We start from the raw sequence: 25,790 nt of genomic DNA, 5'->3' as shown, positions 1-25,790 counted from the left end.
GGGCTAGGAGCTGATTGCTTGCTGATAGGAAGATGCCCCAGTCACTGCCTGCAGAGTAAGAGACCCCAAAAGCCAACAAGTCTGTTCAAAGGACAGTTCTGGGTATGAAAGTTTTGTCAACCATAGCCACCAGCTTAAGCAGGCAGGGGAGTGAGCTGACTTCTGGTCAGGCTCCTTTCTAAGGTTCCCTGGGTATGTCTAGTTAAATTTGCCTCAGCACTCCACAAGTCTTCTTCCTTGTTGGCAAGCCTACAGCCCAGCCTGCCCAACCCTGCAGTGTTCTCAGAGGTCTGTTCTGTGGGAATGTGCTATTTAACCTGTATCGGCTGGCAGGAAGTTGCCCCAGCCACTGCCTGCAGAGCAAGAGGCCCTAAGAACTATCAAGTTCCTCCTCCGGGTCCGCTGAAATCACAGTCCTGGGAAAAAATGCTTTGTCAGCAAGAGCCGCCAGCATAAGCCAGCTGGGCAGTGAGCAGACTGTGGGTTAGCTCCTTTCAGCATTCTGCGGATCTGCTCTCCAGAAGCTGCCTGCAAGATGCCTGCGCACCCTTCCCCCATCTCTTCCTCAGCTCTCTTCCGCAGGAATGTGCTTTGTTAGCCTGTATGGCTAGCGGAGGTACCCTGCCCCAGACAGGTCTGGGCATAGGAAGCCGGCTCTTGCGCACTTCCCGGGTGCCCGTTGTTCGAGGAGCCGGGATTACCCAGAACCCCTGGCTACAGCCCACGTGAAAGGCCACTGCTGACAGTCTCTGATCCAGCCCCTCCGTCTGGGACCACAGGCACCCACACCCTAAGCGTCAGGTGGACAAACCACTCGCACACTGCCTGCGCTCGCGGACCGGGAGACCAGGAGTAAACAAAGCCCAAAATTGCTCTGGTTGTCAGTCTCTGCAAGCAACCCACTCGTCCACCTCTGCTGGGGTTTGCTGCTGGTATTAGCTCTGCGTCGGCTGAGCCACGGGCACACTCTCTCCTCGGCTTGAACGTCTCTGCCCTAGCCAGCTTCTTCCCTCTCCCCTAGCCCTCCCTTCCTCTCAGTTCCAAGTGAAAGCAGCCCTTCCTCAGATCAGTGAGGAGATGATTATTTTTTATAAGGGGGCTGGGGGTAGGCTGGAATATGAACTTGACAAATATCTTGATGAAGCAGTATTTTAGTAATGTGTTGTGGTTAATATTATCTCAGAAGTTTACTTTTCTGTACACATACCTCCAGTAATCTTTTCTATAAAAACATTCCACATTGTTTCTGAGCAAAGAAAGGAAGGCTCATCACGAATAAACTTAATTCAGGAGGAAGAATGGTGTGCATATGTGTGTAGGTTAGAGAAAGAACCTGGATAAAACGACCCAGAGGAAGTCATCAAAGGGGAATGAAGACTCTCTCAGGAAATATGGGCTGCAGCTGAGAGTAAAGGACAGACTACAGCAGGGGTCCCCAAACTATGGCCCGCAGGCTGCATGCGGCCCCCTGAGGCCATTTATCCGGCCCCCGCCGCACTTCCAGAAGGGGCACCTCTTTCATTGGTGGTCAGTGAGAGGTGGTCAGAAGATGCATCCTGTGCTCCTGAAGTACTGTATGTAGTGGCGCCGCAAAGCGCAGCATCGCTCACATACAGTAGTACTACTTCTGGTGATGTGGGATGCACGCGTCACAGCTCTGGAAGTGCGTCATATCACTTGTTATGGCTAGCACTGACAAATATGGAATCGGACATTGGCCATCTCCTCAGCCAAAAGCAGGTCCATAGTTCCCATTGAAATACTGGTCAGTTTGTTGATTTAAATTTACTTTTTCTTTATTTTAAATATTGTATTTGTTCCCGTTTTGTTTTTTTGCTTTAAAATAAGATACGTGCAGTGTGCATAGGGATTTGTTCATAGTTTTTTTATAGTCCGGCCCTCCAATGGTCTGAGGGACAGTGAACTGGCCCCCTGTGTAAAAAGTTTGGGGACCCCTGGACTACAGGGTGCTGCCTCCCACCCAGCCCCTCAGTGCATCGCTGGGACCCTTACACAGAGCACAGACAGTGAAACAAGAAAAGGCATCACCAGGGACAAAAGGAAACTACGGCTTCTTTGAACACTGGCCTAGGTACACAGTTTTTAATTAATATTTTTAAATCAGATTAAATACATGATTTGTATGTGCTCCCTCTGGTGGGTCTGTCAAACACATGAAATCTGCTACTCTTTACAGAATAAATTTTCCAATAACTGTTTTATAAAAATTTAGTTTCGAAAAATTTAGTTTCGAAGCTATAGAATGATGCTTCTCAAACTTTTTAATCTCAAAAAAATTCTTCTAGGCCCTGGCCGGTTGGCTCAGCGGTAGAGTGTCGGCCTGGCGTGCAGGGGACCCAGGTTTGATTCCCGGCCAGGGCACATAGGAGAAGCACCCATTTGCTTCTCCACACCCCCCTCCTTCCTCTCTGTCTCTCTCTTCCCCTCCCGCAGTCAAGGTTCCATTGGAGCAAAGATGGCCCAGGCGCTGGGGATGGCTCCTTGGCCTCTGCCCCAGGCGCTAGAGTGGCTCTGGTGGCGGCAGAGCGACGCCCCGGAGGGGCAGAGCATCGTCCCCTGGTGGGCAGAGCGTCGCCCCTGGTGGGCGTGCCGGGTGGATCCCGTCGGGCGCATGCAGGAGTCTGTCTGGCTGTCTCTCCCCGTTTCCAGCTTCAGAAAGTCAAAAAAAAAAAAAATTCTTCTATGGTCCAAAACATCATAACATTGTGTGTCATTTGCTAATAACGATGACTGATGCCAGATGCCATTCACCCTCCCTTTACCTCACAGGTGGTCACTGTCTGGACTGGTGTTTATCACTCCCATGTAAATTTTCACACCTACCTACATATTTATTCAACAATAAAAGTCTGTATGTTTCGTGTGTGTGTGTGTATTTGTGCACATATGGAGGAGGAAAGAAAGCTGAGCAAGCAACACAGAGAGAAAGACAGAGAGCATGAGCAAGTCCAGTGAGAGCATGTGGTGGTGGGCATATTTTGAAATACCTATAAAAAGATATCATTGTTTAATATCCCTCAATGTATTTCTCTCTCAACATTGTATTAAAACCTCATCCACTGACAAAGGTACTTCTAGTTTACTTATGTTGCATGCCATAAAGTATACAATGTACATTGTTCTTTTTGAATATTTTTTTAAAGAATGCCAGATCACAGAGCATACAATTTTTTTAAAAAATAGGAAAGCACAACATATCTATATAAGATGGTGGCAACTATATACACTCCACTAGAAAGGTGTAAGATTTATGGTTCTGCCTGACCAGGCAGTGGCGCAGTGGATATAGCATCAGACTGGGAAACAGAGGACCCATGTTCAAAACCCTGAGGTCGCCGGCTTGAGTGCGGGCTCATCTGGTTTGAGCAAGGCTCACCAGCTTGGACCCAAGGTCGCTGGCTTGAGCAAGGGGTCACTCGCTCTGCTGTAGCCCCCAGTCAAGGCACATATGAGAAAGCAATCAATGAACAACTAAGGTGCCGCAACAAAGAATTGATGTTTCTCATCTCGCTCCCTTCCTGTCTGTCTGTCTGTCCCTATCTGTCCCTCTTTCTGTCTCTGTCTCAAAAAACTAACAAGCAAAAAAGATTTATGGTTCTTTTAGATACCTGGTATTGTCAGGATTATTAAATTTTGCTAATCTAGTAGGTTTGAAACAATATCTGATCATTTTAATTTGCATTTTCTTGTTCACTGATAAAGCTGGTCCTTATTTACTGGCTGATCACGTCTCTTCTATCAATAGGCTATTAATGGTCTTCGCCCATTTTTCTTTCTTTAAAATAAGTTACACAATAAATCATCTATTAAAAGTGTATAAGAATATTACTGTTAAAAGAATAACAGAAGCACACACATGCATGCTCACCACCCATGCCCATTTTCAGAAAAGAGAACAGTACCAAAAACTCTGCAGGCCCCTTCTTTCTCCTCCTGATTGCAATCGTTGCTGTTCCTCGTGGAAGTAAATATACTAAACTTTCTATTATTCCCTTGATTTCCTTAACTTTCCCACAATTTTTTCCATTAAGGATTTTTCTTCTTTAGAAATTCTCAGTTTAAGATATTATATTTTACCCCCAAGGTGATAATGATAATCTCTTTATTTTCCTCTTTAACTTTTATTAAAGATTTCCTTTTGGCCCTGGTTGGTTGGCTCATTGGTAGAGCATCAGCCCAACATGTGGATGTCCCAGGTTCAATTCTGGTCAGGGCACACAGGAGAAGTGACCACCTGCTTTTGCTCCCCTCCCCCTCCCCCTCCTGAAGCCATGGCTCAATTGATTCAAGCATGTTGGGCTGAGGATGGCTCTGTGGAGCCTCTGCCTCAGGCTCTAAAAATAGCTCGGTTCTGAGCTTGGGCCCCACATGGGCAGAGCATCAGCCCAAGTCAGGGATTACTGGGTAGATCCCAGTTGGGGTGCATGCAGGAGTCCATCTCCCCTCCTCTCACTTTCAAAAAAAACAACCAGACTTCCTTTTCACAAATGAACTGTTAATCCATCCAGAACCAAATTTTGCATTTGGTGTGAAGTAGATTTTTTTTTTCTATATAGATAACTATGTCTCAGCAATTCATAGAGACTCCATTATCTCTCCATTTATTTAGCATCATCTCTATTTTATAACAGGATAATAAATTCCCAAGCAAGAATAGAGCTGTTTCAGAGTTCTCTATTTGACTAACCTGTGCCATCTTATTTGACTAACCAAACCATCTTAATAAATGTGGCAGTATATTCTTGATGCCCCTTACTCTGGTGCTCTTAAAAATTGTTCTGGTGCCTGAACTGTGGTGGCACAGTGGATAAGGCATTGACTGGCAATGCTGAGGTTGCCAGTTCAAAACCCCTGGCTTGCCCGGTCAAGGCACATAGGAGAAGCTGAAAAGCAAAGACAAGTTGATGCTTCCTGCTCCTCCCCCACCCGCCTCTCTCTCTCTCTCTCTCTCTCTCTCTCTCTCTCTCCTCTCTCTCTCTCCTCTCTTTACAATCAATAAATAAAATCTTTAAAAAATATTGTTCTGGCTATACATAAACTTGTCCTTCCTATGAATTTGAACATCGCTCTTTTCAACATCTCTAAAATACCCAGTGGAAATTTTTATTAGATTTACACTTGAATTTGAATTTGTAGATTGATGTTGGGCAAACTGACATATTCATAACATTGTTTTCCTGCCTATGAATCTACAAATATGGTTCAGCTCTCCTTTTTTTCTTCTCCTTCTATGTCTTTTAACAACATCTACTAATTTTATCTATAAATGTCTTAAACATCTTCTGCAACAACTAGTCTTCAAAGTTTTAGTTGATATTGTGAATGAAATCTTTATCTATTGTTTTCTAATTGGTTTTACTTGTGATTAAGGAACATATCTATATTGTCTTTGTACCCAACAACTCTGCTGAACTGTCTTATTAGTTCTAATAGTTAACCTGGATATTCTATTCAATTTTCTAGATAGACTATCATATGATCTACACATGAAGCAGCTTTTTCTCATGTTTTCCATTGCTTATAACTTCTATTTCTCTTTCTGGTTTACTGCATAAGCTGGAACTTCTCACACAATGATGAACAGACACAATGAAATAATCCTGAAACGTTGCTAACTTTGATAAAAATGTTTACAATGATCCATACAAATTATAATGTTTGCTATGAGTTCTTGACAAACTAATTTATAATGTTAAGGAAGTTCCCTTCTACTCCCAGGTTGCTAAAAGTTTTGTCTTGAGTCATTAATGCCATCAAATGCTTTTTTAATATCATAAAACATTAAATGCTAAAAAATTACTACATCTACTGAGGTGATCACATGCTTTTTCTCCTTGTATCAGTTAATACGTTATATTATACTATATGTAAAATAACAATGTGGTAGGGCATAATACATCAAATCAATTACATTTCCTCAGCAATTTCATTTAATAAATCTACATACTTGTGCATTTAAAAAGAATATATGGGGCCTGACCTGTGGTGGCGCAGTGGATAAAGCGTCGACCTGGAAATGCTGAGGTTGCCGGTTCGAAACCCTGGGCTTGCCTGGTCAAGGCACATATGGGAGTTGATGCTTCCAGCTCCTCCCCCATGTCTCTCTCTTCTCTCTCTCTCTCTCTCTCTCTTTGTCTCTCTCCCTCTCTCTCTCCTCTCTAAAATGAATAAATAAAAAAAATTTAAAAAGAATATATGTTCATAAAGATGAAGCTTCTAAATTTTTTTAATCTACCTTGTATATTAATTAGCATGTCTAACCTCAAAAACTAAGCTTGACAGGTCTCTTTTTCTATGCTCTGAAACAGACTGTACAAGTCTGTCAAATTTGGTAAAAACTCATGTAAAATCATCTCAGATTGATGGAAGAGATGCTGTTAATCTTAGATTTAATTGGTCTCAGCTTTCTATTGTATGCAATGTATGCTTTTATGCTTAATACTTCCTGTCTCCTGGTTTTTGTGTTGTTTTTTAATCTTAATATACTGCTCACAAAAATTAGGTGATATTTCCAAATTAATATGAATCAATAAAATATCCCCTAATTTTTGTAAGCAGTGTTGTCTTCCCCAAGAAACTATGGATTATCTCATGCCTATCAGATGCCTTCTTACATTCAGCACCCAGTGATATTCAGTATGTTTTTTTCTTGATTGACTGACTAATCACAATGTTTCCCTGCAGTCTTTTTCTTTAGCCCTTTACTAGGAAGTTTTCAAATAGATGCAAAAATAGAGAGAGTAATGATTCCTCATGTAGCCAACACTCAGCTTCAATAATTAACAATTCATGACCAATCCTCTTATATTCTTCCTCAAATACCTACTCCATATTAGTTTGGAGAAAATCTCAGACTTCATTATCATACCTTAAAAATAAAAATAAAAAAAGAACTCAAACTCAAATATTCAGTAGGTATTCAATTTCCAATGGTCTCAATTACTTTTCTTTAAAACTGTTTTCTATTGCCTGACCAGGCAGTAGCACAGTGGACAGAGTATCAGACTGGGACATGGACGACCCAGGTTTGAAATCCCAAGGTCGCCAGCTTGAACATGGGCTCATCTGGCTTGAGCATGGGCTCACTAGTTTGAGCAAGGGATCACTGGCTTGAGCGTGGGATCATAGACGTGACCCCACAGTTGCTGGCTTAAACTCAACGTTGGCTTGAGCCCAAGGTTGCTGGCCTCAGCAAGGGGTCACTCGCTCTGCTGAAGCCCCCTGGTCAAGGCACATATGAGAAAGCAATCACTGAACAAGTAAGGAGCTGCAATGAAGAATTAATGCTACTCATCTCTCTCTCTCTTCCTGTCTGTCTCTTTGTCCCTAACTGTCTCTCTCTCTCTGACTCTCTCTCTGTCTCTGTCAAAAAAAAAAAAAAAAGTTTTCTCTCAAAGGGATCAACACACAGTGATTCCATCCACACTTTTGTGTTTTTTTTACAATCTATTAGAAGAAATTAATCATTTATCCTGTAGAGCAGTGCTTCTCAAACTGTCTATACTGAGAGTTTTAGATTTCCAATCAGTCTAGAACTGACACATGGTCCTACTATGCATAACTACTAACAGACTGAGCACATGCAACTTACCAAGAGCGTTTAAGAACACCTAAACCACCATATGCTATTCAACAAATGAGGCCCACCAATATGCTGGCTTAAGCATTTCTAAACATTAAACATTGCTTACACATTCTAGGTGCTTACCGTACTTTTGATTCTTTTATTAATTTAATTATGCAGATCACCTTTTGGGCACTACTGCCATAGAATTTACCACAGGCTGGGTTTTGCCTCTTACATCTGCCTGGTGTAGTTTAACATGTTTCCTCATCCTCTGTACTGGCTATAAATTTGGTAGTTAGCTCTAGATTTTGATCAGACTGAATTCCAAAAATCTCAGCAAGACTTTACAGGCAGCATTCTTCCATCCAGAGACACGAAGTCTGGCTGCCCCTCTTTCCGTGATGGAAATAGTCATTGGTGAACACTTTATTACTAGTACTTGATGTCAAAGCCTTTAGTAGATTTGTCCCAAGCCTGTTCTGAGAGACTCTCAGGCAGCCACCTCTTCCCAGGCTCCCGGCGTTCCTCTGCAACCTCACTTATGACACAATGCAGAGCTCCCAGCTGTCAGCTGTGAGTTCCCAGCCATTCGTGATGATCTTAGTGAGATCTTCTCACCCAGCTGTCATACAGAGGTTGCCTATGGTTCTGGATTTTACTATTTCAGTTGCTGTATCTGTTTTGTAAGACTTGGGATTATTAAAAACTATACAACCCACCTACCTTGTAATTTTTTAGAACAATGGTGCTTGCTTATAAGCATCTTAAATTGAACAGGTAATTTATTGATTTTCAGAATTTTTATAAATTTAAAAATAAATATATTTAAAACTAAAGATATTACAGGTATGTTTTTAACTACATCCCACCATTTTGCTTAATTAATGTTAACTGTGACCTTATGATTTAAAGGGGCCTACCAAGTTTCTACCTAATAAAGTTAGGTTGGACTTAGAAGCAAGACCTTAGTTAGGGCCAGGAATTTAAAAAACACCACCCTTCTCCCCAACACCATTTTTGGAATTGAAGTACCACTTCGGTTATGAGCAGGTTCCACTCACAAAGGAGCTCCATGAGAAGCAACAGAATACAGTAGAACAGGCAATGAACTCAAAAAAGTCTGAGTTAATTTTTAGCTTTGCCACCAAAGGGTTGGGTAACCTCAAACAAGTCATTAATCCTTCTAGAACTTCAGATTCCTCACAGTTGATGTGGAAATAATTTGTCACACAAAGTTTTTATTAAGAGAAGTAAATGAACATGGAAGTGCTTTAGTGAAGTATAACTTTAGATATATACATATGTATAAATAGGTGTTTTTTTAAACTGTAAGGCAGAATATACAGTAACATCAGATTATATTACCATGCCTCCTACCCATGGAATCGGGCTGGACGCAAAACAATTATGACACAAGATAAGACGACGCAAAAAAAAATATGACACAAGATAAGAATTAATTCCCCATCTCTCTTCCTATTTTCCATCTTTGAAGCATTTGTGATTTTTCCTGCATTAAAATGCTAGTGTGAGTCTCACAGCGTCCAAGGCCACTTTCTTGGCACAGAGGCTTAAAAGCAGCAATCTGCTTTTCTGTTTTTTTTTTTGTTGTTTTTTTTTTTAAATAATTTTATTTTTTTAATGGGGTGACATCAATAAATCAGGATACATATATTCAAAGATAACAAGTCCAGGGTATCTTGTCGTTCAATTATGATGCATACCCGTCACCCAAAGTCAGATTGTCCTCTGTCACCTTCTATCTTGTTTTCTTTGTGCCCCTCCCCCTCCCCCTTTCCCTCCCCCATTCCCCCCTCCCCCCCCGTAACCACCACACTCTTATCAATGTCTCTTAGTTTCACTTTTATGTCCCACCTACGTATGGAATAATGCAGTTCCTCGTTTTTTCTGATTTACTTATTTCACTTCGTATCATGTTATCAAGATCCCACCATTTTGCTGTAAATGTTCCGATGTCATCATTTCTTATGGCTGAGTAGTATTCCATAGTGTATATGTGCCACATCTTCTTTATCCACTCATCTATTGATGGGCTTTTTGGTTGTTTCCATGTCCTGGCCACTGTGAACAATGCTGCAATAAACATGGGGCTGCATGTGTCTTTACGTATCAATGTTTCTGAGTTTTGGGGGTATATACCCAGTAGAGGGATTGCTGGGTCATAAGGTAGTTCTATTTTCAGTTTTTTGAGGAACCATCATACTTTCTTCCATAATGGTTGTACTACTTTACATTCCCACCAACAGTGTATGAGGGTTCCTTTTTCTCCACAGCCTCTCCAACATTTGCTATTACCTGTCTTGCTAATAATAGCTAATCGAACAGGTGTGAGGTGGTATCTCATTGCCGTTATGATTTGCATTTCTCTAATAGCTAAAGAAGATGAGCATCTTTTCATATATCTGATGGCCATTTGTATTTCTTCCTGGGAGAAGTGTCTGTTCATATCCTCTTCCCATTTTTTTATGGGATTGTTTGTTTGTTTGTTGTTGAGTTTTATGAGTTCTTTGTATATTTTGGATATTAGGCCCTTATCTGAGCTGTTGTTTGAAAATATCATTTCCCATTTAGTTGGCTTTCTGTTTATTTTGTTATCAGTTTCTCTTGCTGAGCAAAAACTTCTTAGTCTGATGTAGTCCCATTCATTAATTTTTGCCTTCACTTCTCTTGCCATTGGAGTCAAATTCATAAAATGCTCTTTAAAACCCAGGTCCATGAGTTGAGTACCTATGTCTTCTTCTATGTACTTAATTGTTTCAGGTCTTATGTTTAGATCTTTGATCCATTTTGAGTTAATTTTTGTACAGGGGGAGAGACTGTAGTCCAGTTTCATTCTTTTGCATGTGGCTTTCCAGTTTTCCCAGCACCATTTATTGAAGAGGCTTTCTTTTCTCCATTGTGTGTTCTTGGCCCCTTTATCAAAAATTATTTGACTATATATATGTGGTTTTATTTCTGGACTTTCTATTCTGTTCCATTGGTCTGAGTGTCTATTTTTCTGCCAATACCATGCTGTTTTGATTGTTGTGGCCCTATAATAGAGTTTGAAGTCAGGTATTGTAATGCCCCCAGCTTCATTCTTTTTCCTTAGGATTGCATTGGCTATTCGGGGTTTTTTATAGTTCCATATAAATCTGATGATTTTTTGCTCTATTTCTTTAAAAAACGTCATTGGAAGTTTGATGGAAATTGCATTGAATTTGTATATTGCTTTGGCTAATATAGCCATCTTGATTATATTTATTCTTCCTAGCCAAGAACAAGGTATATTCTTCCATCTCATTATATCTTTTTCAATTTCGCTTAACAATGGTTTATAGTTTTCATTATATAAGTCCTTTACATTCTTTGTTATGTTTATTCCTAAGTATTTTATTTTTTTTGTTGCAATCGTGAAGGGGATTATTCTTTTGAGTTCCTTCTCAGTTGTTTCATTGTTGGCATATAGAAAGGCTATTGACTTCTGAATGTTAATTTTGTATCCTGCGACCTTACTGTATTGGCTTATTGTTTCTAGTAGTCTTTTTGTGGATTCTTTGGGGTTTTCGATGTATAGGATCATATCATCTGCAAAAAGTGATACCTTTACTTCTTCTTTTCCGATATGGATGCCTTTTATTTCTTTGTCTTGTCTGATTGCTGTGGCGAGAACCTCTAGTACCACATTAAATAAGAGTGGAGAGAGTGGACAACCCTGTCTTGTTCCTGATTTAAGGGGGAAAGCCTTCAGTTTAGTGCCATTTAACATGTTGTTAGCTGATGGTTTATCATATATGGCCTTTATCATGTTGAGATATTTTCCTTCTATACCCATTTTGTTGAGAGTCTTAAACATAAAATTGTGTTGTATTTTATCGAAAGCCTTTTCTGCATCTATTGATAAGATCATGTAGTTTTTGTTCTTTGTTTTGTTGATATGGTGTATTACGTTAACCGTTTTACGTATGTTGAACCATCCTTGAGATTCTGGGATGAATCCCACTTGATCATGATGTATTATTTTTTTAATACGTTGTTGTATTCGATTTGCTAGTATTTTGTTTAGTATTTTAGCATCTGTATTCAATAGAGATATTGGTCTGTAGTTTTCTTTTTTTGTGCCATCCTTGCCTGGTTTTGGTATGAGGGTTATGTTGGCCTCATAAAATGTGTTTGGAAGTATTGCTTCTTCTTCAATTTTTTGGAAGACTTTGAGTATAATAGGAACCAAGTCTTCTTTGAATGTTTGATAAAATTCGCTGGTATAGCCGTCTGGGCCTGGACTTTTATTTTTGGGGAGGTTTTTAATGGTTTTTTCTATTTCTTCTCTACTGATAGGTCTGTTTAGGCTTTCTGCTTCTTCTTGACTCAGTCTAGGAAGGTTGTATTTTTCTAGGAATTTATCCATTTCTTCTAGGTTGTTGAATTTAGTGGCATAAAGTTTTTCATAGTATTCTACAATAATTCTTTGTATATCTACGGTGTCCGTGGTGATTTCTCCTCTTTCATTTTGGATTTTGTTTATATGAGTTCTTTCTCTTTTTTCCTTGGTAAGTCTTGCCAAGGGTTTGTCAATTTTATTGATCTTTTCAAAGAACCAGCTCCTTGTTCTATTAATTTTTTCTATAGTTTTTCTGTTCTCTAATTCATTTATTTCTGCTCTGATTTTTATTATCTCCTTTCTTCGGCTGCTTTTGGGTTGTCTTTGTTCTTCTTTTTCTAGTTCCTTAAGGTGGGAAGTTAAGTGGTTCACTTGGGCTCTCTCTTGTTTGTTCATATATGCCTGAAGTGATATGAACTTCCCTCTTATCACTGCTTTTGCTGCATCCCATAGATTCTGATATGTCGTATTGTCATTTTCATTAGTCTGTATAAATCTTTTGATCTCTGCACTTATTTCTTCTTTGACCCATTCATTTTTTAAAAGTATGTTGTTTAGTTTCCACATTTTTGTTGGATTTTCTTCCTCTTTTGTGCAGTTGAATTCTAGTTTCAAGGCTTTATGATCAGAAAATATGCTTGGTACAACTTCAATTTTTCTGAATTTGCTGATGTTGTTTTTGTGGCCCAACATGTGGTCAATTCTTGAGAATGATCCATGTACACTGGAGAAAAATGTATACTCAGTCACTTTGGGATGAAATGTCCTGTAGATGTCTATCATATCCAGGTGCTCTAGTGTTTTGTTTAAGGCCACTATGTCTTTGTTGATTCTCTGTTTGGATGACCGATCTAGAGCCGTCAGCGGTGTATTGAGGTCTCCAAGTATGATTGTATTTTTGTCAGTTTTTGTTTTAAGGTCAATAAGTAGCTGTCTTATATATTTTGGTGCTCCTTGGTTTGGTGCATATATATTAAGAATTGTTATGTCTTCTTGATTCAGTGTACCCTTAGACATTATGAAATGGCCATTTTTATCTCTGAGTACTTTTCCTGTCTTGTAGTCAGCATTATCCGATATGAGTATTGCTACACCTGCTTTTTTTTGGATGTTATTTGCTTGGAGTATTGTTTTCCAGCCTTTCACTTTGAATTTGTTTTTATCCTTGTTACTTAGATGAGTTTCCTGTAGGCAGCATATAGTTGGATTTTCTTTTTTAATCCATTCTGCTACTCTGTGCCTTTTTATTGGTGAGTTTAATCCGTTTACATTTAGTGTAATTATTGATACTTGTGAGTTCCCTATTGCCATTTTATATCTTGCTTTCTGTTAGTTTTGTGTCTTGTTTGATCCTTCTCTTTCGTTTTTCTATCTTTTTTTTTTTTATAATTTTATTTTTTTAATGGGGTGACATCAATAAATCAGGATACATATATTCAAAGATAACAAGTCCAGGTTATCTTGTCGTTCAATTATGTTGCATTTTTTTTTAATTTATTTATTCATTTTTAGAGAGGAGAGGGAGAGACAGAGAGAGAGAAGGGGGGGAGGAGCTGGAAGCATCAACTCCCATATGTGCCTTGACCAGGCAAGCCCAGGGTTTTGAACCGGCGACCTGAGCATTTCCAGGTCAACGCTTTATCCACTGCGCCACCACAGGTCAGGCGTCGTTTTTCTATCTTTTGTTTTTATTTGGTTGTATTCCATACATCTTTCCTCTGTTGCTATCTTTTTTATCTCATGTGCTTCTGTGGTGGTTTTTTCAATGGTGGTTACCTTTGAGTAATGAAAAGGGTCCCTACACTGTTCATTGTAGCAAACTATTTTGTGAGTACTTTTGCACTCCATCGTCCTTTGCTACTGTTAATCTCCATCTTCTCCCCCTCTTTCTTTTTGTTGTTGTCACAGTTTAAATTTGGTTTTATTGTGTTCTTCTTGGAGCTTTTACTTGTGGCTCTGTTTTTTTTTTTGTTCTTTGTATCTGATTGGAGAACCCCCTTTAGTAATTCCTGGAGTGGGGGTTTTCTGATGATAAATTCCCTCATCTTTTCTGTATCTGTGAATGTTTTAATTTCTCCTTCATATTTGAAGGATAGCTTTGATGGGTATAGTATTCGTGGCTGAAAGTTCCTCTCTTTCAGGACTTTAAATATTGGGGTCCACTCTCTCCTAGCTTGTAGAGTTTCTGCTGAGAAATCTGATGATAATCTAATGGGCCTTCCTTTATATGTTGTATTCTTCTTTTCCCTGGCTGCCTTGAGAATTTTTTCTTTGCTGTTGGTTTGTGTCAATTTCATTATGATATGCCTTGGAGTAGGTTTGTTGGGGTTAAGAAAACTCGGTGTTCTGTTTGCTTCTTGAATTTGAGGCTTTAGTTCTTTCCACAGGCTTGGGAAGTTCTCATCTATTATTTGTTTGAGTATGTTCTCCATTCCATTTTCTCTCTCTTCTCCCTCTGATATACCTATTATTCTTATGTTATTCTTTTTGATGGAGTCAGATAATTCTTGTAGGGCTATCTCATTTTTTTTAATTCTTGAGTCTCTTTCTTCTTCTCTCTGTTGTGCCTCAAGTTGCTTGTCTTCTATTTCACTAATCCTCTCTTCTATCTGACCTGTTCTATTAGCTAAGCTTGTTACTTCGTTTTTCAGCTCGTGAATTGAGTTTTTCATCTCTGTTTGATTCGTTTTTATAGTTTCAATTTCTTTGGACATATATTCTTTGTGTTCATTTAGTTGTTTTCTGAGCTCCCTAAATTGCCTTTCTGTGTTTTCTTGTATATCTCGGAGGATTTTTAGGATTTCTATCTTGAATTCTCTGTCATTTAGCTCCAAGGCTTCCAATATATTAAATTTTTTCTCCATAGATTTTTCCTCATCTAGCTATGTTACCTCTCTTTCTTTTGTATCCATGATATTCGATTTTCTCTTCCTTAATGGCATCTGAGGGTGGTTTTGTTGATAGTATTAATGAAATTTAATAAAGAATAAAAAGTTAAAAAAAATAAAAAATAAAAAAGAGTTTTTTTTTTTAAAAATTAATAATAAAATAAAGAAAAATAAAATAATAATTTTTAAAAAAAGGAAATTATTCCCCCCCTCCTTTTTTCCTCTCCTCTCCCCTTTTTCTTGAGAAAATCTTGTGGTGAACTGTGAATTATAACAAATAATGCCTGTGATGGAGGTCCTGAATTGGGGAAAAGTAATAAAGGGGCAAAAAAAAAGAAAAAAAAAAAAAAGAAAAAGGGGGGCGGTATGGACCCACAAAAAGCAAATAAGGAAAAAAATTGGGTCAAGAATAAAATGATTTGCTTTTAGGTGTTGGTTGTCTAAGAGTTATGATGAGAGGAATAAGAGGAGAACAGAAAAATGGGGGGACAAATTTAAAAAATACTATTGTATTTAGTGGAACAAGAACTAGATAAAATGGAGAGCCAGGGATGGGAGCACTGCTAGTGAGTTAAAAAGGTGAAGTAAAAACCCCCAAAATGCCACAAACATAAGTTTGAGTCCCAGATAAGATAATTTGTTTGTTATTGATGTTTGAATGAGAGGAGATGTAAAGGAGAAAGGAAGAAACTAATATAGAGGGAGAAAAGAAAGAGAGAGAGAGAAAAAAAGAGGGAACCAGTAAAAGAAGAAAAAAGAAAGGAGAGAGAGAGAGTTAAGGGTTTTGGAGTGCAACCCTCATAGAGAGAAAGGAAGAGGAGAAAAAAGATAATGGGAGATGTAACACTTATGGGTAGTGTAGTTCAAGGAGAGGAGAGAGTAAGACCGGCAGAGAGTTAATCGGCCAAATTGGAGGAGGAAAAAAAGTATCAAGAATGAAGATAAGAGAAACAAACGAACAAATATAATAAAATGGGATAGGTTATAAAGTCTGCAGATTATTTTTGATTTTGAGAGGTTATCTTCTTGTTTTTTCTTTTCTCTCCCTCTTCCTGGTCGGTGACTCTGTACCCCAGGTTCTGCCCCTTTGGCACGCTCAGGTAGAGGTTTGCAGTTGATAAGTCTCTATGGCAATATCATGTATTGTGCTTTAGTCTCGTTGGGGGTCAAGGCTCATTAGCATTCATAGGCTCCGACAGTGAGAGATTCCGTGTTCCTGGAGCCTTTCTCCTAGTCGTTCCTTCCTCAATTAGTAGCCTGATAATCCAGCTATGGGGTTGTTGCTGCCTCTGCCTGGATAGTAAGAGGTTCAAAGAGCTGGCAACTCCCCACTCTATTCCCACTCAGCACAGGGCTCTGGGTAAGGCTCAGTCAGTCAGAGCTGCTAGCATAATCAGGCGGGCTTTCCGCCCACTCAAAGACCTCTGGCTCTGCCACTCTGTCCGGTAACACAGGCGGGCACCCACTTCCGGGGTGCTTGGAGGAAACTCTCATTCACTATCTGCGCGCGCAGACCAGGATATCCGGCCAGTAGTCTCACGCTCTGAGTGAAACCCCCAACCGCATGGAAATTTGCAGCGCTGGAATTCGCTCTCGCTCCGTCCCCGTGCGCGGCTTTTGCAAGGCGCTGGGGCGGCCCGAGATTCCGCTTTTGCCCACACAAAGGCCCCTGACTCTGCCCCTCTGTGTGATAACACGGGCGCGCACTGCCGAGGCACTCAGAGGAATCGCTCACTACCTATCTGCGCGCGCACACCAGGATATGAGGCCGGCCGCATTTCCCTGAGTGAAACCCTCACCAGCATGGAAAATTTCCACCGTTGGAATTAGTTCTCGCTCCCTCCCGTGCGCGGCTTTCCCAGGGCGCTGGGGCTGCCCAGAGATTCTGCTTTCGGCCCACAGAAAGGCCTCTGACCCTGCCTCTCTGTGGGGCAACACGGACACCCACTTCTGGGGCTTAGGAAGAGATCTCTCGCCCACTAACTGCGCACCAACCAGGAGAACGGGTAAAATGGCTGCCCCGCTTGTCTGTCTTTGTTTGGGTTTGGCGCGAGTGTTAGCTTGTATTGTCCGGCTTGCCACAGGAACAGTTTTTCCTCCGCTAGGATCTCCGTGCCACAGCCTGGTTCGGCCTTTTGTGCGCGGCCTGGATGTATTCACCCCCTTTGCCCGCCTCAGTTTCTATATTCACAGTTACCAGAGAAAGCCGCCCTGTTTAGGTTAGTGAGGAAGGCGGAGCATTTCTTACTCCCTATTTCCTTCAGGATTTGGTTATATATTTAGCCAATTTTTCACTTGACCATACCTTCGGGTGTATTGTGAAGCATCTGGAGGCTCCAAGTATAGGTTTTTCTGTTTCTGGTTGAAGATCTTGTTGAGTTTTGGGGGAGATTTATCAGTATCGCTTCCTACTCCGCCATTACTCTGACGTCATCCTCCTTTTCTGTTTTTAATGAGGTAAGCTGAGCTGAGCACCTGCCCGCTGCAGTGACCTGGATGGCACATTACTGGCAGCACACCTCCTCTAGCACATTAATTACAATGACATTCTATCACTTGGTTATATTTCTGAGATTTTGATCTGCCTTTGTTCATTTCCTAATAAATCTGTATCCTTACTAATAGTTATTATTCCTAACTCAGAAAATAGCTCTTCCAAGCAGTAAGAATGCTCATCTAAGGAGCTCTGAGATCACACTTGGATGGACTTTTTGTAGACAAGTAACCTATTGTTGGATTAGCAGAGATTCAAAGGAAAACAACTTTCTGCAACAAAAAGTTGTCTCCCACAACATTCAATGCAATAAGGCAATGGTCACTGATTAGCCTAAGCGTCCTACTATACTAGTCCTTTTCATGTCCAGCACACATTAGCTTCTGTGGGCAGGAGGGAGTTTTATCATAATAATTATTCCTCCTGTTTCAATGAACATATCTCAAAGAAATGCTAATGGAGTAAAGTAAAAATATTTCCTGTGCCTCATTTAATTCCACGTATTTCTTAATAAACAGAGATGGCTTAAAGTATATGAATAAAAGATAAGCAGTATTGCAGATTTTTAGGAAATAGACTCAAGCTTTTAGGGATTTTCATAATTTTCCAAAAAAAAACAAAGTGGGGGGAAGGAAGGGAGGGAGAAAGGGAGAAAGGGAGAAAGGGAGGGGGGGAGGGAGGGGAAAAGGAGGGAGGGAAGAACACATACACACAATACATTACTATATGAGCTAGCAGATGGAATGAGTTAGGTCTTTTGAGAATAACCAGAATATCAGATTTCCCAATCAAAAAGGCTCAATACATCCAAACACAGACAATTAAGACATCTCACAGAGAAAAAAAAAAATGTAAAGCATCCAGAAATGTAAAAACCCAAGGAGGTTAAGGAAAGAGCTTAGTAACAAGAACACAGTTTACAGTCTAAACCAGTAAATCATCAGTTCCCTCTACTATAGGATAAGAAATCCATTAATCTCTAACAACATGAATACATAACTAACTTCTACTAATTGAAAACTGGAATAGACCTACCACAGCTTTCAGTACTGTATGTTTGGCCACTTTGGACTGAGGGTGAATTAGAGTCACTGACTGTTCTTAAGAAACCCAGAGAAAGGTCTCAGTTTTGAAAGGTTAAGGACAGGCAAGAGAAAAGAAAGGCCTACCAATATCTGTAATTACTAATACAACGAGTCAGTCAAAAAATATTGAGGCTCGACCTTTATAATGAATGTCATCAGAGAAGGGTAACTCACAAATGCAAAGAGCAATTGTTCCAGTTTCACTGAAATAAACTCGAGTGACCTCAAGAAGAATATCCATGCCTTCAGTAATGAAAACTGTCTTGAGACTCACCTCGTGCTTGGAGAAGAGCCGCACGGCCTCCAGCTGGTGGAAAACAGGGTAGTGTTGGGAGTCGATCTGGTCACGCCGGTAAACGTCACCCACCACAAGGAAGGCGTCCAGCCCAGCGTGCAGTAGGTCCCACTGGTGCGCAGACGTGTGCGCACGGAGCATGTGAGTCTGATTCAGGTAATAGTTATCTCCCTTCTTGCGGCTGGGGTGGTCGGCTGGGATGAGCAGGCTGTCAAAGTTCTGCCAGGTCGTGACCACTGGAGAAAAGTCATCATAGACCGAGAACAGCGGAGTCCCAGAGCGGCCCACATATTGCTTGTAGAAGTGCTCCTTCACCCTCTCCTTGATCAGCCAAAGTGGGTGATGTTGCTGGTTGTGCAGATTCCTGCCAACCCTGGAGAGGACTTTCTGGGAGAGATTGCTGTGGTCATCCTGAGGGTAGAACTGACCCAGAAGTTCCACCGCACTGCCCAGAGGTCCTCGGGCAGCAAAGTCTGAAGCAGAAGGCCTTGAGCCCAAGACTGGGTGCTGATGGCCTCTGGAGACACTACTGGCCTTCCTCACCAGGTAGTGCACATTTCTCCTGAGAGCTAAATAAACCATTGTAGAAACTTCTTTCATGGATTCTACAAAGAGCACACATGCAAAGCACAGGTTAAGATTCACTCTGAGGAAAGTAAATGTCCTGTCTCCCACAAGTTCCCCCACCATCTCCTCCACATAAATCAGTGGTCCCCGACCCCCGGGCCACGGACCAGTACCAGTCCATGGGTCATTTGGTACCAGTCCGCAGAGAAAGAATAAATAACTTACATTATTTTTGTTTTATTTATATTTAAGTCTGAACGATGTTTTATTTTTAAAAAATGACCAGATTCCCTCTGTTACATCCATCTAAGACTCACTCTTGACGCTTGTCTCGGTCACGTAGTACATTTATCCGTCCCACCCTAAAGGCTGGTCCGTGAAAATATTTTCTGACATTAAAGCGGTCTGTGGCCCAAAAAAGGTTGGGGACCACTGACATAAATGATCCATATAACAAAATCTGCAGACAAGCACTTAATATTCACTGCTCTAAATCAAAAGAATCTTGAACATCACTTTTAGATCCCTAATCTCTAGATGCCCTTCTCTTGCTATTTAGATCCTTGAGTTTAAAGAACATTTCCATTATCACATCATATCACATTCTGAACCACTCATGCTGAATAAAACTTTAAATGCAAAAACTTCCTTTTTTTAGAAGGGGGGAGAGAGGCAGGGAGACAGGGAACATTGAGCTGCCTCTGTTTGTGCCTTGGCCAGGAATTGAACTGGCAACCTCCATGCAAGGAAGTCACTCCAACCAAACAAGATATCCAACCAGAGCTTTTTATTGATTGATTGATTGATTTTTAGAGAGAAAGGGGAGGAGAAAGGGAAGTATTTATTCATTGTTCCACTCAGTTGTGCATTCATTGGTTGCTTCCTGTGTGTGCCCTGACTGGGGATCACACCCACAGCCTTGTTGTTTTTGGATAACTCTGTTAACCGACTGAGCTAACCGGCCAGGGTCACAACTTCCTTTTATTTCGACTACATTCTATAACCAAAAAACTTCAGATGGATCATGTAAAAGACAGAACTTAGCTGAACCTTAGCAGGGCCTTTACTTAAAGAAAGCACCTGATTACAAACATACACCACTGAAGTATAGCAAAAGAAGTGATATTGGAAAAAGCTCTCCTGCACATTTCTGCCTTTCTCCCTCATAACTACAAGTTCAGCTTACCTTTGACAGAGCATGACTTCTGGATTATTTCATTATATAATACAAAATGGCATTAAAAACATTTCTTTTGACAGTTCAAATAAAATATACTAGGGGTGGTTATTTTAATTTAATGTTTTAAAAAATAAAAGTGAGACACAAGGAAATAGCATACAAAGTGATAGACTATAGCAATGGATAGCTGAGATTATTTTTATAAATGCATATCCTTTCTATCCTCACATCTGGTCATGTCATTTAAACTTAATACCATGGCAGCATCCCATCATTTATATTTTTTCTTTTGTAAATGAGCACATTTCTACTCTGTACCCACAATAAACCAGGAGGAAGACAAAAGTTACTTGAGAACGAAACCAGAGCAGCTAGAAGACAGAGTACTGAGCAGAGCTTAAAAAAAAAAGCCTAGAATTTAATAAGAGCACCAAATTCCACAGGTGAAAGTCACCACAGCAGTCACCTAGTTTAGGCCATTCATGTCACAGAAGAGGTGACAAAGACCCAGGTACAGCTGACCAAACTCTGAGGCACTGGGAAAGATAAGGCATCGTTGAAAAACTCTGAACCACTTAACATAGCATTCTTTCCCCACTGTCACAGAAACAAGTTTTAAGTTGACTCAGGGATCTCAGTTGTATAAAAATCTTTAGATGTAATATCCCTATGTTCATAAAATATTTACAATAAAGTTAAATCACCCAAATCCACCTTTTACATTTTGAAATTTTTACCAATTGGGAGATTTTAAAGCCCAATTTAGTAAAGTCAACTATGTAAAAAAAAAAAACTACGTGGTATTTTATTTTAAGGGCCTTACAATTATACCAAAAAATATGAAACTTCATGATATTAAGCTGCATTAGGAGAGAAGTATAAGGCTCCAGGTAACCATCAAAAGCATATCGAGTATGGACCCGGGCAGTATAGTCCATCCAATTAAAAAAATGGAACTGAGACTATCTAGCTCCAAGTTATATTAAAGTGTGCATGACTGCGTATTAGAAGATTGTGCATAGCATCTTTTTCTGACTCTGCCGTCATGTGAGAGGTTTTCAAAGACACCCAGGAACTCCCTGGATTTATTCATTTATGGAACTGTTTTGTCAAAGTCGTTTCAAAAATTGTTTTTGGCTCACTTTCAGCAAGACTGTGTCTTCCCATCTACAGTGCTCAGTGGCTTGTCACTGTAAGAGATATGAGTTTTAAATATGCATGGGCCACCTTATACATCTTAGCGCAATGTCAGGCTGTTAGGTTGTCAGCTACCCTGCTCAGCATCCTTGGAAAGAAGCTTTGAAAGTCTTTCTCCCTTCCAAAGGCAAATGCTGTTAGACAAAGTTGAGAGTTCTGGAGAAGGTGATTCTGATGCACATACTCATACATTACTGCCTTCCCTTTCCTCAATTCCTAGCTCTTCACATAGCCAAGCTCCCTTCCAGGTTCTTTTCCCATAAACGGGCCCCCTCCTTACATTCCTTCTTTGTTCTCCTCACCTTACCTCTCCATAGTAAAGGAAAGTTTCGTTTCTTGTCCTCTTTTTCAGACTTTTTATCTATCCACTCGGCCCCTGCATACACACCCCACTGTCATTTCTCTCCATCCAAAACAATTGTTTTTTCCTATTATCATCTTTTACAGAGAGAGAATAATGATAGCTTTCCCATTTCCGTCTGTAAAGTAAGTTCCTTTCTTTTTGCAGTTGCAGAGTTTCTCTCTAAGAATTAGTTCACCTGGAAAATACAGGAGGCCAGGAAGGTAATGCCAGCACCAAGGGCCATTCTTTTACTATGGAGTCAGAGCTGAATACCTGCCACAGACCTAAAATACTCATTATATTGTCCTTCATAGAAAAAGTTTGCTGAGCCCTATTTTAGCTTAACTCTAAAAAGTCTCTTTCCCACTATTAAGCATATCTTCTTAGTCACAAATATATGTAGATTATAGGTCCACTAAAAGTAACATAAGTACAAATGTGGATATTAAATGTGCTAACACTGACACAAAAGAGACTGTGAGAATAATGAGATGAATCAATACAATAGGTGGGGAAAAAAAACACACTCAGCAGAAACGTCCATGTAGATGTGACTCAAAGCCATCCAGTTAGGCACTGTGTATCATCCTTGGACACATCAATTGACCTTTCTGGCCCTCAAATTTTTCATGTATAAAATACAGAAAGTAATACCTACCGCATAATACAAAAATTACACTTGATCCTGTTCATAATGCATTTAACTTATTACTCAATTGAGAAACATAATTTTATTTTATTTTATTTTGAGTCAGAGAGGGATAGATAGGGACAGACAGGAACGGAGAGAGATAAGAAGCATCAATCATCAGTTATCCATTGTGACACCTTAGTTGTTCATTGATTGCTTTCTCACATGCGCCTTGACCGTAGGCCTTCAGCTGACGGAGTAACCCCTTGCTCAAGCCACCGACCTTGGGTCCAAGCTGGTGAGCTTTTGCTCAAACCAGATGAGCCCATGCTCAAGCTGGTGACCTTGGGGTCCCGAACCTGGGTCTTCCACATCCCAGTCCGATACTCTATCCACTGCACCACCGCCCGGTAAGGCATCAATTGGGAAACATAATTTTAATTGTATTTAATTTTACTTTAATCACTACATGTAACTAGGAGCTACCACATTGGACAAGACAGATCTATACTTTCATGTAAGAAAAATGGGAATTCTATATCCAAAACAATCAAAACTAATTCATGAGATTATATTATAAAATATGCGTAGATTTCATCTTCTATATAAACAAAGCAAAATAAAACAAAAAAAAAGAAAGAAAAAGAAAACTAAAGCTTGACTGGTGGTGGTGTAATGGATAAAGCATTGACCAATGAAAAAGAAATTGAGTGTGGGATCACCAACATGATCTCAAAGGTCGCCAGGTAGAGCCCAAAATGTCCCTGGTGTAGAAAGCCCAAAGTCACTGGCTTGAGCCTAAAGGTCACTGGCTTGAGAAAGGGATGCTGGCTTGGCTTGAGCCTGAGGTTCAATCCCCAGTCAAGGAACATACTAAAGGCAATCAAAGCACAACTAAAGTGAGAGCAACTACAAGTTGATGCTTCTGACACTCTCTCCTCCTTCCCTCTCTCTCTCCCCCTCCCTGTCTTTCTCATCTCTCCCTCCCTCTTCCTCTCTCATCTCTCTCTCTAAAATATAATATATGTGTATACGCATACATACACACACACACACACACACACACACACACACATAAACTAAAAAACATATCACTAAAAGGCCCATAGAGGTCATTTAGTCCAAATCTCACATTTTATATTCAGTGTGTCCGAAAAGTCACGGTGCACTTTTGACAGGTCACAGGAAAGCAACAAAAGATGATAGAAATGTGAAATCTGCCCCAAATAAAAGGAAAACTCTCCCAGTTTCATACCTATTCAGTGCAATTCAATGTGGGCTCATGCACAGATTTTTTAGGGCTCCTTAGGTAGCTATCCCGTATAGCCTCTACAGACTTGTCAGTGACTGATGGCCTACCAGAACGGGGTTTCTCCACCAAACTGCTGGTTTCTTTCAACTGCTTATCCCACCGAGTAATGTTATTCCTATGTGGTGGCACTTCGTTATAAACATGCCGATATTCACGTTGCACTTTGGTCACGGGTTCGAATTTAGCAAGTCACAGAACACACTGAACTTTTCTCTGTACTGTCCACATCTTGACTGGCATGGCCGTGAGGTGCTCCGCTATATACACGGTGTTACGTCATCATCTGCGCATGCGCACATGCTGCCACCTCATCCTACAGAAACTGGGAGGGTTTTCCTTTTATTTCGTGCAGATTTCACATTTCTATCATCTTTTGTTGCTTTCCTGTGACCGGTCAAAAGTGCACCATGACTTTACGGACACACTTGTATAAGGAAACCAAGTCACAGATTACTTGTATTCCCAAGAATGTGCAGACAATCAATCATACCCTAAGGTTATAATAGAACCAGTGGCCTGATGCCCAGATAAATATTCTTTCTACTTCAAGTTAAATACAGTTAAGATCTCACTTATATGTGAAATCTAAAAAAGTTGAATACAGTACATAGAAACGAAGAGTAGAAAGGTAGTCTCAGGGATGTGAAGGTGGAGGAAATGGAAAGGTGTTGGCCAAAGGGTACAAAGCGGTAGTTTTGAAGATGACCAGGTCTAGAGACCAAAAGTACAGTATGAGGAATACAGTTAATAATACTGCACTGAATACTGGAAATTTACTAAGAGAGTAGATTTCAGGTGCCCTCATTAGACACAAAAATAATGGTAACTACATGAGGAGATGCTACATTAATGAGCTGTAGAAATCATTTCACTGTGTATAAATGTATGAAAAAGTAAGTAACTATCTTGTATATTTTAAATATATGCAATTTTATTTTAAAGTTAAGTTAAATTTAATTAATTAATTAAAATGAAAAGGTATCTGAAGCAATCTGTTATATTGTAATGAATTACCTTAGATTCTTTTGTTGTTTAAAGGCTACAACAAGACTACAATAAACTCACCACTATAAATTTACTACAATGACTAGAACTAGTAAAACACCGAATAATTATTTGTAGTGAGGATGGATACATTTTTTGTTTCAACAGTCTTTCTTTCAATCTCCCCCAGTTTTTGTTTTTGTTTTGTTTTGTTTTGTATTTTTCTGAAGCTGGAAACGGGAGAGACAGTCAGACAGACTCCCACATGCACCCGACCGGGATCCACCCGGCACGCCCACCATGGGTGACGCTCTGCCCACCAGGGGGTGATGCTCTGCCCCTTCGGGGCATCGCTCTGCCGCCACCAGAGCCACTCTAGCGCCTGGGGCAGAGGCAAAGGAGCCATCCCCAGTGCCCGGGCCATCTTTGCTCCAATGGAGCCTTGGCTGCGGGAAGAGAAGAGAGAGACAGAGAGGAAGGAGGGGGGGAGGGTGGAGAAGCAAATGGGCGCTTCTCCTATGTGCCCTGGCCGGGAATCGAACCCGGGTCTCCCGCACGCCAGGCCGACGCTCTACCACTGAGCCAATCGGCCAGGGCCAATCTCCCCCAGTTTTGAGTGTAAAGGAGAAACTAAGCAGTGAGTGAACTCCCCTAGACAGAAAATTGCTCTAACACACAACAGCTTTCTGGAAAGTGCCACAGTAAGCAAACATGACCCATGAACGGTCACAACCATTAAAAGATCTGGCGCATTCCATTAACCTCCAGATGCAGCACTTAAAATCAGTTTATACCAAGAAAAATTAAGTTTGACTCTGTTAACAGTTTGCACATTATACACACAA

The 25,790-nt window shown here is 40.4% G+C and overlaps 1 protein-coding gene across 9 annotated transcripts in view; it reads right to left on the bottom strand.

Moving 5' to 3' along the window:
* Window positions 1-25,790, bottom strand: part of FARS2 (phenylalanyl-tRNA synthetase 2, mitochondrial) — a 672,513-nt gene that overhangs the window by 459,717 nt on the left and 187,006 nt on the right. For all 9 annotated transcript variants that reach the window (XR_010730403.1, XM_066268413.1, XM_066268417.1 and 6 more), the window contains one exon: window positions 18,711-19,336. Coding sequence is in view for 8 of the 9 variants with exons in the window: in XM_066268413.1 (XP_066124510.1) it covers window positions 18,711-19,331 (621 nt within the window). In the remaining variant the exon portion in view is untranslated. Of the gene's footprint in view, window positions 1-18,710; window positions 19,337-25,790 lie in introns of those variants that run through there.

The sequence above is a fragment of the Saccopteryx bilineata genome, chromosome 3, assembly GCF_036850765.1.
Source record: "Saccopteryx bilineata isolate mSacBil1 chromosome 3, mSacBil1_pri_phased_curated, whole genome shotgun sequence".
Classification (NCBI taxonomy): Eukaryota; Metazoa; Chordata; class Mammalia; order Chiroptera; family Emballonuridae; genus Saccopteryx; species Saccopteryx bilineata.
Note: the sequence above shows the minus strand (reverse complement) of the source record. Positions and strands in the feature narration are given on the sequence as shown.